The 16380-nt window shown below is 56.7% G+C and overlaps 1 protein-coding gene across 4 annotated transcripts in view; it reads left to right on the top strand.

Annotated features, from left to right (window-relative positions):
* Positions 1 to 16230, top strand: part of MAPKBP1 (mitogen-activated protein kinase binding protein 1) — a 52299-nt gene extending 36069 nt beyond the window's left edge. For 2 of the 4 annotated variants that reach the window (XM_044232121.1, XM_044232120.1), the window contains exons 6-32: positions 652 to 822; positions 1224 to 1361; positions 1622 to 1804; positions 2054 to 2071; positions 2379 to 2539; positions 3329 to 3518; positions 3879 to 4025; positions 4252 to 4427; positions 5205 to 5296; positions 5431 to 5556; positions 5925 to 5995; positions 6127 to 6248; positions 6752 to 6827; positions 6946 to 7057; positions 7235 to 7298; positions 7536 to 7670; positions 7886 to 8022; positions 8232 to 8287; positions 9640 to 9876; positions 10306 to 10472; positions 10707 to 10852; positions 10953 to 11150; positions 11318 to 11402; positions 11692 to 11975; positions 12199 to 12795; positions 13237 to 13322; positions 13786 to 16230. In XM_044232121.1, coding sequence (XP_044088056.1) covers positions 652 to 822; positions 1224 to 1361; positions 1622 to 1804; positions 2054 to 2071; positions 2379 to 2539; positions 3329 to 3518; positions 3879 to 4025; positions 4252 to 4427; positions 5205 to 5296; positions 5431 to 5556; positions 5925 to 5995; positions 6127 to 6248; positions 6752 to 6827; positions 6946 to 7057; positions 7235 to 7298; positions 7536 to 7670; positions 7886 to 8022; positions 8232 to 8287; positions 9640 to 9876; positions 10306 to 10472; positions 10707 to 10852; positions 10953 to 11150; positions 11318 to 11402; positions 11692 to 11975; positions 12199 to 12795; positions 13237 to 13322; positions 13786 to 14013 — 4203 coding nt within the window. In that variant the 3' untranslated portion in view covers positions 14014 to 16230. The remainder of the gene's footprint in view (positions 1 to 651; positions 823 to 1223; positions 1362 to 1621; positions 1805 to 2053; positions 2072 to 2378; positions 2540 to 3328; positions 3519 to 3878; positions 4026 to 4251; positions 4428 to 5204; positions 5297 to 5430; positions 5557 to 5924; positions 5996 to 6126; positions 6249 to 6751; positions 6828 to 6945; positions 7058 to 7234; positions 7299 to 7535; positions 7671 to 7885; positions 8023 to 8231; positions 8288 to 9639; positions 9877 to 10305; positions 10473 to 10706; positions 10853 to 10952; positions 11151 to 11317; positions 11403 to 11691; positions 11976 to 12198; positions 12796 to 13236; positions 13323 to 13785) is intronic. The other 2 variants (XM_044232123.1, XM_044232122.1) reach the window with 2 other exon arrangements.
* Positions 16231 to 16380: the final 150 nt, after the last annotated feature.

The following is a 16380-nucleotide window of genomic DNA, read 5'->3' as shown; positions in this document are numbered from 1 at the left end:
TAGTTTTTGCTCTACCTGAGAAAACAATAGTTCTTAAGCTTTAGTGAGCTCTAGAATTGCCTGGATTGCGTGGTGAAGCGCACATGGCCAGGCCTCCTCGGATTTCTGATTCTATAGGTCTGAGATGGGACTCCAAAATCTGCATTTCTTACAGTTCCCATGGTTGATTCTGCCCATTTGGGAAACAGGCTTTAAGTCCACGGTCTTAAAATGTTCCTGGTCCCCGGAGGCCCCCTGCTGGGCACATGGGGAATGCCTCTTTCTCAGGTTTGCCTGGAGCCCCCCTGGGGAGTCCCAATAGGCCTGAGTGGGAGCAGTTCTCAATCCTGCAGGCCCATCAGAATCACTCCAGGAATTTCGAGCAAACGCACAGGTGCACACACGGATACCAGAGATGTGGAACAAAATCTGGGGTCGTCTTCTCCTGGATAATCATTATGATCCTGAGATAGAGATCATGTTTTTTTGTTTCAGTTTTTGTTTTGTTTTGGTTTTTACCCTTGACCCCATACAGCACTCTGCTCCTGACTCTCGGCCAAGGGTCATTAGAGAAATTGTATGTAGTTGTTGGGGAGGCAGGGGCCCCCACTCCGAAAGGCTCAGGGAAGCTGCATGCCTCGGCCCTCACTTCCGGTTCTTGTTGCCCTGCAGAGTGGGCACATGCCTGCCGTGCGTGTCTGGGACGTGGCCGAGCAGAGCCAGGTGGCGGAGCTGCAGGAGCATAAGTACGGGGTGGCTTGTGTGGCCTTCTCCCCCAGCGCCAAGTACATCGTCTCCGTGGGCTACCAGCATGACATGATTGTCAACGTCTGGGCCTGGAAGGTGAGTGGACTGGCTGGGGTGGCCTGACAGTCTCATGGTGGGCGGTCACGGGCCAGTTGGGGAGCCAGGACACAGCTGATGGGAGCCCCTTCCCCCCACTCTGCTGATCTCAGTCTTGTTCTAGAAAAGAGCCTGAAGCACAGAAAAGCAACTGTGTAGCCAAGTGTGCTGGTAAAAAGGGGCTAGTTTTATGTCTCTGGGGGGGCCTCCCAAGGAAATGAATCTCTTTGACTTCTCCAGAAAGAAATTCTTCTCTCTCCCTTCTTTTTCTGACCAAAAAATCTTGGAAAAGAACATTTTTAAAAGTACACAGCCTATCCAACCCTTCCGCTGTCCTCTGAACCTCCTCTTCTTAGCCCCAAGGGGCAGAATTTTGATTCTTCCTCTGGCTTCCCCTCCAGAAAAACATTGTGGTGGCCTCCAACAAGGTGTCCAGTCGGGTGACAGCGGTGTCCTTCTCGGAAGATTGCAGCTACTTCGTCACTGCAGGCAACCGGCACATCAAATTCTGGTACCTCGATGACAGTAAGACCTCAAAGGTGAGCCGATGCGGCCAGAAGTAGCCCCAGGGCCAGAGCCTGCTTGGCCCTCCCCAGGAGACCCTGTTCCACATGGGCCCCCCTCCACTCACTCAGCAGCCGTACAGAAGTTCTGGGTGAGCCAGATGCTATCTGGGCTGAGGGAGCGTCTCAAAGAGCAAGCCGGGGGGGCTTGCTCCTTTTCTTACCTCCCCTCAGGGCCTCATGTGCCGGGACAGGCTCCAGGGTGGATGGGCAGCAGGAGTGCTGTGTCTCCACAGGTGAACGCCACTGTGCCTCTGCTGGGTCGCTCGGGGCTGCTGGGGGAGCTGCGCAACAACCTGTTCACCGATGTGGCCTGTGGCCGAGGGAAGAAGGCTGACAGCACCTTCTGCATCACGTCCTCAGGGTTGCTGTGCGAGTTCAGCGACAGGAGGCTTTTGGATAAGTGGGTGGAGCTGAGAGTAAGAACCTCCGGCCATGGGTCCATGGGTTGGGGCTGGCCATCCGGGGGTCAGGTCAGGGGAGATCGGATGCCTCTGGCTCCGTAAGCAGGGGCTCAGGCCCTCAGGCGTGTAGGAGGGGACCACAGGAGAGAGGAGCTTGGGGGAGCCCCAGCATGGCCTAGTTCCAGCCCACGAAGATCTGTATAACTCCCTCCTCTCTGCTTTCTCTTCCTGCCTTTCTTTCCCCTGCTTTCCTCTTCTGCTCAGAATACAGACAGCTTCACAGTAAGTGGGGCCTAGACCCTCCTGTCTTTCTCATGCTGTTTCTTTTCCCTCTGCTGGGCTTTTCCTTACTTTGTCCTCTTGGCCGAAACCTCTTGGGCCTTAGAAGGGTCCCTGGCTCCCATCCCCCAACTGCACGTGGCTGTGGGCCTGCTGGCCACCTGCTGCTGGAGGGAGGGGCATCTCTAGCCAGCAGCTGAGGGGCTCAGGCCAGAGCAGCCTCTGCCTTAGCTGCTCTCCTTTCAGCGGGCGACTATGGTGGAGGGGTTGGGCGGGGGACCCTTGCTGACCCGAGCCCCTCCGCCTGCAGACCACTGTGGCCCATTGTATCTCTGTGAGCCAAGACTACATCTTCTGTGGCTGTGCCGATGGCACCGTGCGCCTGTTCAACCCCTCTAACCTGCACTTCCTCAGCACGCTGCCCCGGCCCCATGCGCTGGGGACCGACATTGCCAGCGTCACTGAGGCCAGGTGAGCTACCGAGGGTGCGGGGGCTGCCTCCGCTCAGAGCCCCCCTCTGGGCTCAGCCTTCCCTGGCTGTGTGGTATAAAGAGTGTGTCTGCCCCAGTGATTGCCAGGAACACCTCTGCAGTCCCACAGATTTGGGTTTCCTGATATTGGTGGCCACAGAGGAGACCATACACCTTAGGAAAGTGGGGAGTGTCTCAGTAAGGGGGGGTTAGGTGGGGCTTTAAGATTTGGGCTTGTAGTGGAGGATTTTAGGGATGGTTCAAGGGATTGAAGGTTTGCTCTGGTTAGATGCTGTCAGAAAGTGGGGGCAGTTGCACAGTTGGGCATCTTTATAATTTTAATCTCAAAGGTGGAAGGGAAGGTATGGGGCAAAAGCTGTAATGGGTGAAGAAGCAGTAGCCAGTCACCACAGACGGGACCGGGAACATTTGGTCATGTTTGTGGTTTGTGCTGTGCTGTGTGTTTATCTGTGTTCTCGGACACGGTTATGAGGGGTCTTGTTTTGTTCCACTCTGTCATGGCCACGGAGTTCCCTTGTCAGACTGTGGTGTTCCGAGACGTGGGTTGTGTTCCTTACGAGAACTTGATGGTCCAACAGCATGTGCCAGGTCAGCTCCCTGCTGACAACTATGAGGCTCTGCTTTTTCCTTTCTCAGGCAGCTCCCCCCTGCAGGTCTGAAGAGGCTCACTCTGCTGCTTCCTTTGTGGTTTGGCTTTGGTTTTCATTCTTTCCAGTCCTTCATTTCATCAGCTCCCCACTCACTCTTTGCCCTGTCCTCTTCCCCACAGTCGCCTCTTCTCTGGAGTGGCCAATGCCAAGTATCCAGACACCATTGCTTTGACCTTTGATCCTACGAATCAATGGCTGTCTTGTGTATACAACGACCACAGCATTTATGTTTGGGATGTGAGGGACCCCAAGAAAGTAGGCAAGGTGTACTCGGCTCTGTATCATTCCTCCTGCGTCTGGAGTGTGGAGGTATGTGGGCTGGGCTGGCCTGGGACTGACCAGGTTTCCTGGGATACCGTTGTGAGGCGGGAAGTGGGGATCCCTGAGCTGTAAATTGAGGCACTTGATTAATCTTGTCCTGAGAACTAAATGAAACAATATAAATGGGAGACATGGAAGAGGGCCTGGAACATAGTAGGAGCTTGTTAAGGTGTTTGCCCTTAGCGATTACAGAGAGTATCCAGTAGCGACAGCTTGCTTCCTATGTGACAAACACGGCGTTAAGTTCTTCCAACGTTCTCTCTTTAATCTCATTCCCGTCCATCTCCTCAGGCAGGGAAAGGACTGCCCCCTAACTGGAGATCTGACTCTGTTCCCTTTGCCCCTCAGGTCTACCCTGAAGTGAAGGACAGTAACCAGGCCTGCCTGCCCCCAAGTTCCTTTATCACCTGTTCCTCGGACAATACCATCCGGCTGTGGAACACAGAGAGCTCCGGGGTGCACGGGTCCACTCTGCACCGAAACATCCTCAGCAATGTGAGCCCCAAGGCCATAGGGCACCCGCTCCCCGCTCAGTGCCCCCCCAACCCCCAGCCTTCACGCCTCTCTCTCAGGATCCGGGTCCCCAGATTTGGATCTTCCGGCTCAGATTCGGCTGGGCTCCTTGAGCCAGGGGTTTATCTTGTCCAGCATTCATCTCCCCTTGCAGCTGTATGGGGTCAGGCCTGCCTTACCCACCTCTCCTCCTGACCTGCTCCACTAGGACCTCATTAAGATCATCTATGTGGATGGGAACACTCAGGCCCTGCTGGACACGGAGCTGCCCGGAGGAGACAAGGCTGATGGGTCCCTGATGGACCCCCGTGTGGGCATCCGCTCTGTGTGTATCAGCCCCAATGGACAGCATCTAGCCTCTGGGGACCGTGTAGGCACGCTTAGGTAATGCCAGGCCGGGAGTGGTACCAACGGCCTCCTGCAGCACAGGCTTTGTTTGGGGGGGGGGGTTTAGGTCCCAAAGGACAGAGCTTGAGAAAAATGTGCAAAAAGATTGGGGTACAAGGTGTCTATATACAAGGGGAAAGATAGTAAATTTACAAGGAAGAAACCCAGCAGAAACCATCCTTCAAGTGATTAAGCTTACCATCCTCATAACAGCATCATGAAGCCTGTGATAGGATGCACTAAGAAGCTAGAGAGTGGTTTCGGTGGTCTTCTGGCCAAAAATGCGTAAATTCAGTCCGATTGTGGGAAAACAGCAGGCAGACTCAAATTGAGGTAAAGAGGACAAGAGTAATGAGTACTCTTCTAAAGAGTACAGGGGAGTAAAGGCATCAAGGTCATGAAAGATAAGGAAAGACTGAAGTACTGTCACCGACTACAGGAGACTAAGGAGAAGTAACAACTAAGTACAATTTGGACTCTTGCGAGGATCCTGGATCCAGAAAAAAAGATATTGTGGGAAAGCTGGTGAAATGAAACTAAAATCTTGAATTAGCAGTATTGTACCAATGTAGATTTCCCGGTTCTGGTGTTCGATCTGTCGTTAACATGGGAAATCGCTGTACTCATTGCCACTTTTCTCTAAGCCTCAAAGTTCAAAAATAAATAAAAATTTGATTTTAGAAACAGACCCTGGGGGAAAGATATAGCAGAGAACAGAGGGTGAGTCTTTCCTCCTGTAGTCTGGCAGTGACGTCCTCCCTCTCCTCTTTGCAGGGTGCATGAGCTGCAGTCCTTGAGCGAGATGCTGAAGGTGGAGGCCCATGACTCAGAGATCCTCTGCCTGGAGTACTCTAAGCCGGACACGGGTATAGAGCTCCATTCCTGCTCCATGGTTCACTGGCTTAGGGTTACGGGGCTCGGTTCCTGCAGGCCTTCCGCCGGGCCCAGATAGGGGCCTGCTGTGGGCACGCACGGGCTGATGGAGTTCTTTGAACCCCAGGTCTGAAGCTGCTGGCATCAGCGAGCCGGGACCGGCTCATCCACGTCCTAGATGCTGGCCGCGAGTACAGCCTGCAGCAGACGTTGGACGAGCACTCCTCCTCCATCACCGCCGTCAAGTTTGCAGGTGGGGGCAGGGCAGTTGGGACACATCTTAACCACCTACCACCAACATCCTCCACCCCCACCCCGACTGCCACCAGCCTCCTGGCTCGGTGAGAGGGGTATGCCCATCACAGGGGCGTGTTAGACAGCTGCTGGGAGGCCTGGGGCCGCACTGGAAGGCAGATGGAGTGTAGACTCTATGTCTAGGGGACCCTGAGCCAACCAGTTGGCTGGGGATGGAGAGTACGGAAAGCTTAGGTTTGGAGGGAAGGATCCTGATTTAAATCGGTCGTCTGGGTCGTGTAGAGAGCTTGGTAGCGGGCCAGCAGAGGAAGGGCTGGCCCCTTGTGGTGAGAGCAGTGGGAATAGCCAGGCTCCCATCTTCCGTAGCCAGCGATGGGCAAGTCCGCATGATCAGCTGTGGAGCAGACAAGAGCATTTACTTCCGCACAGCACAGAAGGTGAGGGTCTGGGGCTTCCTGGACTGGGGTGGGGGGCTCCTACCCTGCCCCCAGCTGAGGTTGTAAGAGGTGAAGGGAGGTAAAAGGGGGGCTTTCTGGGCCTGGTGGGGCCATGTGCTCTACCCCTGCAGTCTGGAGACGGAGTCCAGTTTACACGGACACACCACGTGGTACGGAAGACGACCCTCTATGACATGGATGTGGAGCCCAGCTGGAAGTACACGGCCATCGGCTGCCAGGACCGAAATATTCGGTGGGCATGTCCTTTTCAAATCGTCTGTTTGCATTCCTTTAAGCCCAGGGGCAGGGAGTCAGCTCTTGGCAGCTCTTTCCCTACTTCTATCTTTTTGTCCAGGGCCTTGTGCCCCCTTGAGCCTAGAGAATGAGCACTTCACTGTACCAAGGAGGCAGGAGTTGGTGTTGGGGCGTGGCTCCCAGTGAGGACATGCCTGGGACCGAATGCTGGGGGACCCCGCCACCCGGGTGTGCTTGATCACGGCCTCCTCCTCATGTGAACAAGACCGTCTTTCTTTCTTTCTTTTTTTTTTTAAGATTTTATTTATTTATTTGACAGAGACAAGTAGGCAGAGAGGCAGGCAGAGAGAGTCGGGGGGAAGCAGGCTCCCCGCTAAGCAGAGAGCCCAGTGCAGGTCTTGATCCCAGGACCCTGGGATCATGATCTGAGCCGAAGGCAGAGGCTTTAACCCACTGAGCCGCTGAGCCTGTCAGGCACCCCAAGAGCATGTTTCTTTACAGGATCTTTAACATCAGCAGTGGGAAGCAGAAGAAGCTGTTTAAAGGGTCACAGGGTGAGGACGGCACTCTGATTAAGGTAAGGCCTTGCCCTGGAGGATGGACCCTTTGCCACAGAAAGGGAAGCACTGGGGTACAAGGTGGAAAGGGACTGGCGTCTCCCTTGTCCTCTGCCAGCTGTGTGTCCCGCTCCTCAGGTGCAGACAGACCCCTCAGGGATCTACATTGCCACCAGCTGTTCTGACAAGAACCTCTCCATTTTTGACTTCTCCTCAGGCGAGTGCGTGGCCACCATGTTCGGCCACTCAGGTGAGCGTTGCCTCAGTACTGTACTGCTGGAACTTTACTCTTTCTTCCTTTAGTTTCTTAGGACCTCGCAGAGCTGCCTGCCCCTCGCTTCCAACCAACATCCACCTCCATTGTTGGGGCAGAAGCTTGGCCAGGACTTTAGGGTGGCTCACAGGCTGTATTCTTTGTTCCTCACAGAGATTGTCACTGGAATGAAGTTTAGTAATGACTGCAAACATCTCATCTCAGTGTCAGGGGACAGGTGAGTAGGAGCCAGCTTCCCTGAGACACAGAATTTTCCTCTGTGACACACACACACTGCCCCTTCCATTCCTCTTTATATGAGGGATGTCTCTGGGAAGTAGGGCTGAGCAGGGGTATTTCTTGGCTGGGCCTGATGTGGCACTAGAGGGTGGCTTTGGCCCTCCTGCCAGCCCATGGAGAAGGGGAACTGGTGTCTTACCTTACCTCTCCCTCACCCAACTCTGGTTCGACTCAGCTGTATATTTGTATGGCGCCTGAGCTCTGAGATGACCATCAGCATGAGGCAGCGTCTGGCTGAGCTGCGCCAGCGTCAGCGAGGGGGCAAGCAGCAAGGGCCGTCTTCTCCCCAGAGGGCTGCAGGACCCAACCGGTGAGAACAGAGTGTGGATACGGGCTAGAGGTGGGTAGGCATCTGGACTGCTCGCTGTTTCAGTGCTCCTCCTTTTTGCTCTGGACCTGCCTTTCACCTGTACCTCCTGACTCCTGGGTCCCCCAACACCTGTTTCATACCTGAAGACCCATGAACACTGGCCTCTTCCTGCACTGAATCTTCTCTTCCTGTGACCTTCCTTGTCTTGGACTCAGGCACGAGGCCCCATCGATGCTGTCTCCTGGACCAGCTCTGTCATCAGACAGTGACAAGGAGGGAGAAGATGAGGGCACTGAAGAAGAGGAGCTTCCAGCTCTGCCCATCCTTGCCAAGGGTACCAAGAAGGAGCCAGGTATGTGGAAGTCTGGAGGAGGGGGAGACAGGCAGCAGTTGGCACAGTGGCTAGATGTGCCCTTTCTGGGACTGGAGGTGAGAGCAGGGTGAGCCTAGGAGGCCAGAGCATCACTATGGCCACACAGTGGGGTGAGCTGGTGCGGGGCTGGGGCTCTGGGTGGGTGGGTGGGCAGGAGACACTCTCTCTGACTGCCTGTCTCTGTCTAGCCTCAGTGCCTGGCCCGGCCCTGCCCCGAAGCCTGTCCCATTGGGAGATGAGTCGGGTGAGTCACCATCATTAAAAATGCCCTTCCAAGGTTCCCAGGGGTGGAGGGAGGTGAAGGCAGAGCTCTCCGAGCCTGTGTTGTACCCGTTGTGTCCCAGGAAGGGCCTGGTGGGAGAGTTTGAGCAGCTCGGCTGATCCCAGGTTGGGGGTGGTGAAGCCCACGGGTCTCCTTCCTGCACGCCAGGATGGGTGGCCTGCAAGGTCTAGTCACCAGTAGAAGAAGTGCTGTAGTAGTTCAGCTTCCTGGGGGCCAGCGGGGAAGTGTAAAGAAAGAACAGGTTGAGGTGGGCAGTAGACAAGGGTTGTCTGAGCCAAAGAGTTAGAGCTGAAGTTCAAGGGGTGCCTGGGTAGCCCAGTTGGTTACACGTCTGACTCTTGGTTTCAGCTTAGGTCATGATCTCAGTGTCGTGGGATTGAGCCTTACCCCATGTGGGGCCCCACTTATGGTTCCATGCTCAGAGGACAGTTTGCTTGTCCCTCTTCTTTCTCTTCTGCACTCCCCTTGTGTCCGTGTGCCTGTGTGCAGTAGCTCGCTCTCTCTAGTAAATAAATAATGTTTAAAAAAAAAAGAGAACGTAAGTTCAAGAACCTTAAAGGTTCAAAGAGTAGGCACCTGGAGGAACTGGAGTTCTGAAGACTGCAGGTTAGGAGGTAAGCGCAGAACTTCAGAGCAGTTAGTTAGAGGGACCGGGTGGTAGGAGGACCAGTAACTGGGCGGCTACTTCAGGGCAGCCAGAAGGAAAGTCAAGGCTTTCTGAGCCATCCCCAAGGCAGCCGCACCCTCACTTGTGCCGTGTCAAGACTTAAGATGGCAGCGCTGTCACTGTCAGTAGCAGCTCCCTAGAATGCTGGTGGCGTGGTGCCTTCAGGGCCTTCTGACCAGGCCAGGGGCTCAGGGCTGGACTGTTGGGTTTGTCCTTGGTGTTCTGAATGGACCTCAGAGTAAGGGACATTTTAGAGATGACCAGCTCCGAGGGGTCCGTGAGACCAGGTGAAGGCTGAGACTAGAAGGTCTCAGACAGGATGTAGAGTGAAGCTAAGAGCATGAACTCTGGAGCCAGACTACTCGAGTTATAAAACATCGGGCAGGCCTCTGTCCGCAGGACTCAATAAGTCATTCAAAACTGTAATTCAAAAACTGTAATTTATAGGTGGGAAAACTGAAGTACAGTTTTCCCACCTATAAAAATGGGGATAATGATAATACCTACTTTCTAGGGTTGCTGTGGGGATTAAGGGAGTGGGTACATGTACATAAAACGCATGGCACACAATGAGTGATATCTGAGTGTTTGCTGATACTGCTGTCTTGTGGTTGTGACCCCCTCCCCAATCCCTACCTCACACCAGGCGCAAGAGACAGCGGAATTCCTGGCCCCAGCCCCTGCAGCCAACCAAGGACCCAGGAGAAGGAGTCGCTGGGCCCAGCCAGGTGTGGAGCTGAGTGTCCGCTCCATGCTGGACCTGCGGCAGCTAGAGACGCTGGCCCCGAGCCCTCGCGGTGCTAGCCAAGACTTGCTGGCCATGACCCCGTCCTGCCCTGGCAAGCATGGTCAGCAGGCCCCTGAGACCTCACGTGCTAGCCAGGTGAGCCAGCTTTCTCCCAGCAACCTAGAGATCGCCAAGCAGCCTTAACCAGCCTTATGCCAACAGCTGGGGCCTGAGCACTGGGCCAGCTGGGCCTGCCCTGCCCCTGTGACACATGGGTAACTGGGACTGCAGAGGGTTAAGCCGGCTAAGCGGTATGGTCTGGGAACTGGGGTTGTTACCCTTTGTCCTGGGCCAGGTTTCTTAAAGGGCTCATGATATCAAGTGGTGACTGGCGGTTGGCAGTCTGGAGTATGACAGAATATAGTCTTTCCAGAAACTCAAGAACATTAGCTGGAGTTCTCAGAGCTGGACTACTCAGCATCATCCCAGAACTGACGCCTCCCAGATCCTTGCCCACTTCCCCCTCTTTTCCCAGACCCTCTCTCACAGCAGCAACCTCAGTAATGCTCCTTTGTGTATTCCCAGAACGAAAAGCCCCCTCGGCCTCAGGCTTCCCAACCCTGTTCCTGTCCCCACATTATTCGGTTGTTGTCCCAAGAGGAAGGGGTCTTTGCCCAAGATCTGGAGGCTGCACCCATCGAAGATGGTATTGTCTACCCGGAGCCGAGTGACAGCCCCACCCTGGATACCAGGCAAGGGTCCTTCCCTCACCAGACCTCAGGGGCCATGCTGTCTTCCTTTCCCAGGCTTCCCTTCCCTTTAGTTAGGAGAGGGCCGGCCCAGGTTCCTTGGGGCTTGCCCGCCCCCTTGCCCCTGCCTCATCCCCAGCCCTACTCACAGGTCGGGGAGACAGAAGCCAGGTGTCCCGGTGGGGCCACTCACCCCTACTGACTGCCTCTTGCTTCCCCGGCTGGCCTTCCTGGAAGTGAGTTCCAGGTGCAGGCTCCAGTCCGAAGGACCCTGGGAAGAGTATATCCAGGCAGCAGAGGCCCTGAGAAGCACAGTCCTGACAGCGCCTGCTCTGTAGATGATACTAGCAGCCGCCTCTCCAGCCCTGAGCACCCCAACGGAGGTGAGACTGTGGCTCTGAGGGAGGCCCATGGGCCGAGGCAGCCGTGGAGGCTCTGGTGAGGGATGGGTGCAGCGTGCCGCTTCTCTCTCCCCACATCCAGACTCGGAGAGCACGGAGCCCCTGAGTGTGGATGGCATTTCCTCAGACCTTGAAGAGCCCGCCGAGGGCGATGAGGAAGAGGAGGAAGAAGAGGGAGGCACTGGCTCCTATGGGCTGCAGGAAGGCAGTCCCCATACCCCAGACCAGGAGCAGTTTCTCAAACAGCACTTTGAGACTCTGGCCCATGGGGCTGCTCCAGGTGTGGTCAGAGGGCCCGTATGTGGTCATGGCCGTCTGCCCTCCTTCCCTCCTTGCCTGGCTGAGAGGGAGGGGCCACGGGCAGGCCGTGCCCTGGGGTTACCTTCGAGGGGAGGTAGAATCGGGGCGAGGGCAAGCTTCAGTTCATGATTTCTGTCACCTTGGTAGGGGCCCCAGTCCGGGTACCAGAGAGGACAGAGTCTCGGAGCATCTCTTCACGATTCCTGTTGCAAGTGCAGACGGCCCCGCTCAGGTACCTCTCCCCACAGCAGCCTTCACTCTCTGACTAGGAGCTGTGGCTCACTAGACCTCCTAGCGCTCCTCAGAGGGCTTGTCCTGCCCCCAGGCGAGGCTTCTCCCTCCAAGGGTGCCGACTTCTGTCTTCCCACATCAAACAGCATTGCATACTCCTGTGGGACCACTGGCCTACTGGCTTCATGCCTGCCCTTCCTACCCAGAGCTTCTGGTGCTGTGAGAGCTTCTCCCCATCTTGGCAGGGACTCCTAAGCCTTTGGGCCTTCCTCCCCATTTCCTCCCTGTAGGGAACCGTCTCCATCCTCCCCAAGCCTGGCGCTGACAGAGAGAGCAGCCCAGATGCTGGCAGCTTCAGGTAAGCCCCTGAGAGGCAGTGGTGCCAGCCCTCCAGGAGCACCCCCGGAGGCACAGCCCTCCCCTGGAAACGCCAGCCCCCAGCAGCCCGTCCCTGTGCTTTTGCCTCGACGCCGCCTCAACCCTGACAGCAGCTGGGCTCCCAAGAAAGTGGCTGCAGCCAGTACCTTAGGTGGACTCCAGAAGGCCCAGTCTGTGCAGAGTCTGGTGCCGCAGGGTGAGGAGCCTGAGGGGCTCAAGTCCAGGGAGTGGGGAGTGTGGCGTGCATGCACATGCTAAAGGAAGGTGGGCTGATTCAACCCTGATGTGCCCCTGTGCTTGCCCCACTGGGTGTCCCTTAGTGGGTGTATGCAGGGCACAGCAACTCCTAGGGAGCTGTGAGCCTTAACGCCTGGGAAGCCTTCCTCACCACCTGACCTGTGTCTCTGTCTTCTCTGCAGATGAGGCCACTCCACCAGGCCCATTGCTCTCACGGGAGACCAATGCCCAGGAGGGCCTGTGCTCCCTGCCGCATGCTGATGGTTGTCCGTCTCGGCCTCAGTCCTACCAGAACCCCACCACCAGCGCCATGGCCAAGATTTCCCGCAGCGTGTCTGTTGGGGAGAATTTGGGCCTGGTGGCCGAACCTCAGGCTCCTGCTCCCATTCGAGTCTCACCGCTCAGCAAGCTAGCCTTGCCCAGCCGGGCTCACCTGGTCCTGGACATCCCAAAGCCACTGCCTGACCGTCCTACCCTGGCCACGTTCTCACCTGTTACCAAGGGCAGGGCCCCTGGTGAGGCAGAACAGCCTGGCTCCCCAATGGGCCTCACAAAGGCTCACAGTACTTTCGAGCGGCGGGCCTGTTTGGGGGAGGGTGGCCCTCCCAAGCCTAGGACAGAGTGCCCAGCTCCGCCTAGGCCCAACAGCCCCTGTGCCCAGCAGCTGCCGGTCAGCAGCCTCCTCCGAGGCCCTGAGGACTTGCAGCTCCCACCCCCCGAGAAGACCCCCAGCCCCGTGGAATGCACCAGGCCAGGGGCAGCCCTGAGCCAGGACTCAGGTGTGCACAGCTCCCCAGCTCTCATCTCCTGCCCCATCCTCTTTCTCCTATCTCTGTTGTCTGCTCTCTGGCTCCATCCCATTTCTGTGCGTCCAGCCTCTGGCGTTTTCGTCCTGTCTCTGCTCCTGTCTTGGTCTGTAAGTCACACCCCAATGGTGAGACACTCCTGTTAATCTTCATGACCTCCTTGTGACCTACTTGCCCCTTCACCACCTTCTGGCTGCTTGTGCTGGGGTTGGCCCTCTCCTCAGGACCTTGTTTTCTGTGTGGTGTTGGGGGCTGGCAGTGTTGGGAAGGAAGGAGGCGAGACAGAGGAAAGCAGAGGGGGTGTGTGCTCCTGTGGTAGGCCTCTCCTGCTCTCAGGGCCTCGGGGAGTGGGGAGGCCTGAAAGGGCAGCTTCACTGGGCCTCATTGAGTTGTATGTGTCCCCCCACCCCCCAGAACTGGTAGTGAGCCTGGAGGAGTGCGAACAGCTTGTGGCAGAGCTCCAGGGCAATGTGCGCCAGGCTGTGCGTCTCTACCACTTGGTACGTGCTGGGCACCCATCGTGGGGGAGGTAGCACATCAGCAGTGCCAGCTGAGTACCCGGAACAACCATGAGGCTCTTCCACTGACAGGTGGGCGGGGCAAGCAAGAACATCCCGGGCAGAGTAGGCGATGGGCTTAGAGGCCAGACCAGGCCTCTTGATTGAGCACCTACTGGTCCTCTCTGTCTGGAGACTTCCTCAGACTGGATGGGGTCTGGGGGTTGTGGAGAGACCCTGTGGCCTAGTTTGCCTGGTTTGTTCTAGGACCATCCCAGTTTATGCCTGTTGTTTCCGTGTAATTATCAACAGTAGCACTTTGCCCACCCTAGACACAGTGGACGGTCCAGGAGGGCCTTCTCTGGGGGCAGGCTAGGCCCAGGTGGGCCCCTCCCTCCCTTTATATATCCACTGACAGGACGTCCGTCCACTGTCCCTCTGACTCCCTTCTTGGGTCTTGCTGCAGGTGGCTGGCTGCAAGACACCCTCAGCGGAGCAAAGTCGCATCACCCAGCTCCTCAGAAGCACCTTCTCTTCAGTGCGGCAGGAGCTCGAGGCCCTGGCCGGGGCAGTGTTGTGCAGCCCAGGCGGGAGCCCCGGGGCCGTGGGGGCTGAGCAGACACAGGCCCTCCTAGAGCAATACTCAGAGCTGCTGCTTCGGGCAGTGGAGCGGCGCATGGAACGCAGACTCTAGTTCCAGAATCCCGTTCCAAGTGAATGCCCCCCTGTTCCAGACTGTAGCCCCTGCTCCACTCTCTAAAACCTGGAGGGGATGCTTGGAGCAGATAGCAGGGATCAGTGCTCAGAGGGGAAGCAGCTTTCCCAGCTACTCCTCATGGGGCCCCTGTATTTATTAATTTATTTCCCTGACTGTTGCCTCACTTTCTTGGAACTCCTGCCTCTACAGCCCCTTCAGTGGCTCACGCAGGGTATAGGTCTTGGATCTTCGTCATCTTGGTGCTGTGAGGAGTCGGAGGGCAGCCTGCCCCATCTGGGGGAAATTGGGAAGGGCTGGCCCTCTCTTCTTAGAAGCCATTTGAAATTACTGCAGGGATCAGCTCCCTGGGGGGGAGCACACACAGGGTATTAGGTGGGGTGGAAGTGAAAGGCCGTGTGGTATCAGTGCCCTTCAACCAACAGCGGGAGCTTCACCTCTACCTCCACTTCCCCTCCCACACCAGCTGCACTCACCTGGCTGCCAGAGCCGGGGCTGTTTTCCCCAGTTCCTGGCAGTTCCCAAAGGCAAAGCCCTCTAGCCCTTCAGGCATTCCCAGCCATCAGGAGGCCGGAGTTGGTATCAAGGCCTGAGCCCCCCACATTCCACTCCCATTGCCCCCTCTAAGAGAGCCCTAGCATTCTCTCTCTCCCTCTGCTCCCCTTTCTCTCCTGGCCAGAACTTGTGGAGACAGCTGTGGGATGTTGCTGCAGGACAGTAAAGCCCTCTGCTGGGCAGACATAGAGCCCTGGCCTCCTTTTCCCAGCCCCTTGGTCTTCCCTGTCTTTGCAACCCTGATCCCCAGCAGGCTGCTAGACCCAGAGGCCACCTTTTCCTTGCATCCTGAGTGATGCCGGTGTTAGAACTTCCCTCATGGTTTACAGGGCACCAGCCCACCTTCTAAGGCCCTTGGCCACAGACGAAGACGGAGTCTAGACACACACACACACACACACACACACACACTTGAGTGTTCATTGCTAGAGTACTTGGCTGGCTGACGTGTGCTTGGTTTCCCTTCATATGCTACTCCTGCTTTACCACCCTGGCTCATGTGGAACCATTAGGGACCGCAAAAAGGACTGGGACACACTAACCCGAATTCTGGATTTTTGGTGTCCACAACCTAGCCAGTATGAGATGGCTCATAGGTTTCTGGTTTGGGTGGAAGAAGCCTCCTCAAAGCCAGTGCTGGGCACGCAGGACTCTCTGGGGACTGGAAGTTGAGGGGAGGCAGAGGCACGTGGGACTGCAGAAGGGGCCAAGAGACACACTGGAAAGGTAGGTGGAACGGGTAAGTGCTAGAGGGGAGGGGGTAGGTTAGAATCAGAAAGGCAGCTGTTAGGAGTGAGGGGAAGGATATAGGGCACAGCAGGCAGGTAGACTAGGCAGGTAGACTAGGACCAAGTAGTGAGGCTGTTGTTGAGTTGGGGTGAAGAACACGTGTCTCTGGGCCCTACTGCTTCCCTCTGCCTTAGGTATGTCAGGGTAGCTTTCCTGAAGATTCTGGTCAGGAAAACCTGTGCTCCCATGGAGAGGCCATGGGGTCCTGCTGGTTCTCTAGACAGAAACTTAGAAAGAAACTGGTTTCCGTAGAGTGCTCAGCTCCTGTTTGCGTCAGCCGGAGTGCACCAGAACAGATGCAGCCTATCCCCCCGCCCCACTCTTCCTAGTACCACCACTTGCACAGCCAAAGTGCAGAGAACCCCAGCGGGGCTGCAGCTGCCCTGTGGGGTTTAGAAGTCTACTCCACTCCCCCTACCGGCACACTAGCCACAGCCCAGACCAAATAGGGCTCAGGCCTGGCCCTTTGGCCTGGGTTCCTCTCGATCCTCAGCCAGCCAGCCTCTCGCTTGAGGGAACTACACTCCCGCTAAGGTTTGTGAGAAGGTGGCCGCCCTTTCCCTACCCCGAGCCGAGTGTCGGGTGGGAGAGAGGGTCTTGCGGTCGGCCCGCGCCCGTCCCCTTCTGCATGTCTGAGGCCACCGGCAACTGCCGCCCCCCCACCCCGCCCCGACCAGATTTGCCCTGACCCAGTTTTGAAACCCCCACCCCCTTATTTATAACTTTTATATTTTGTCCAGACCGTGGCTCTTCCCTCTTCCCCAGGTCTCACGGGGGCAGGGGCTGTTTTTAACTCGTCCGTTTGTACTGATGTATGAACTCGTCAATAAACACAATCATTTGTTAACTCCAGGAAGCCAGCGAATGGGTCAGGCGGGAGAAGGCGCGGCTTTTCGCAGGCGGTGGGGTTAGCCGAATCCGGGCGCGCGGGGGCGGGGGGGCGGGGCTCAGCGGCTGGGGGCGGGCCCGGGGGCGGGGCCTCTCGAGGCGGAGTCTTCAGGG

The sequence above is a fragment of the Neovison vison genome, chromosome 13 (genome assembly GCF_020171115.1).
Source record: "Neovison vison isolate M4711 chromosome 13, ASM_NN_V1, whole genome shotgun sequence".
NCBI classification, from domain to species: domain Eukaryota; kingdom Metazoa; phylum Chordata; class Mammalia; order Carnivora; family Mustelidae; genus Neogale; species Neogale vison.
This window is presented reverse-complemented; position numbering and strand designations above follow the sequence as displayed.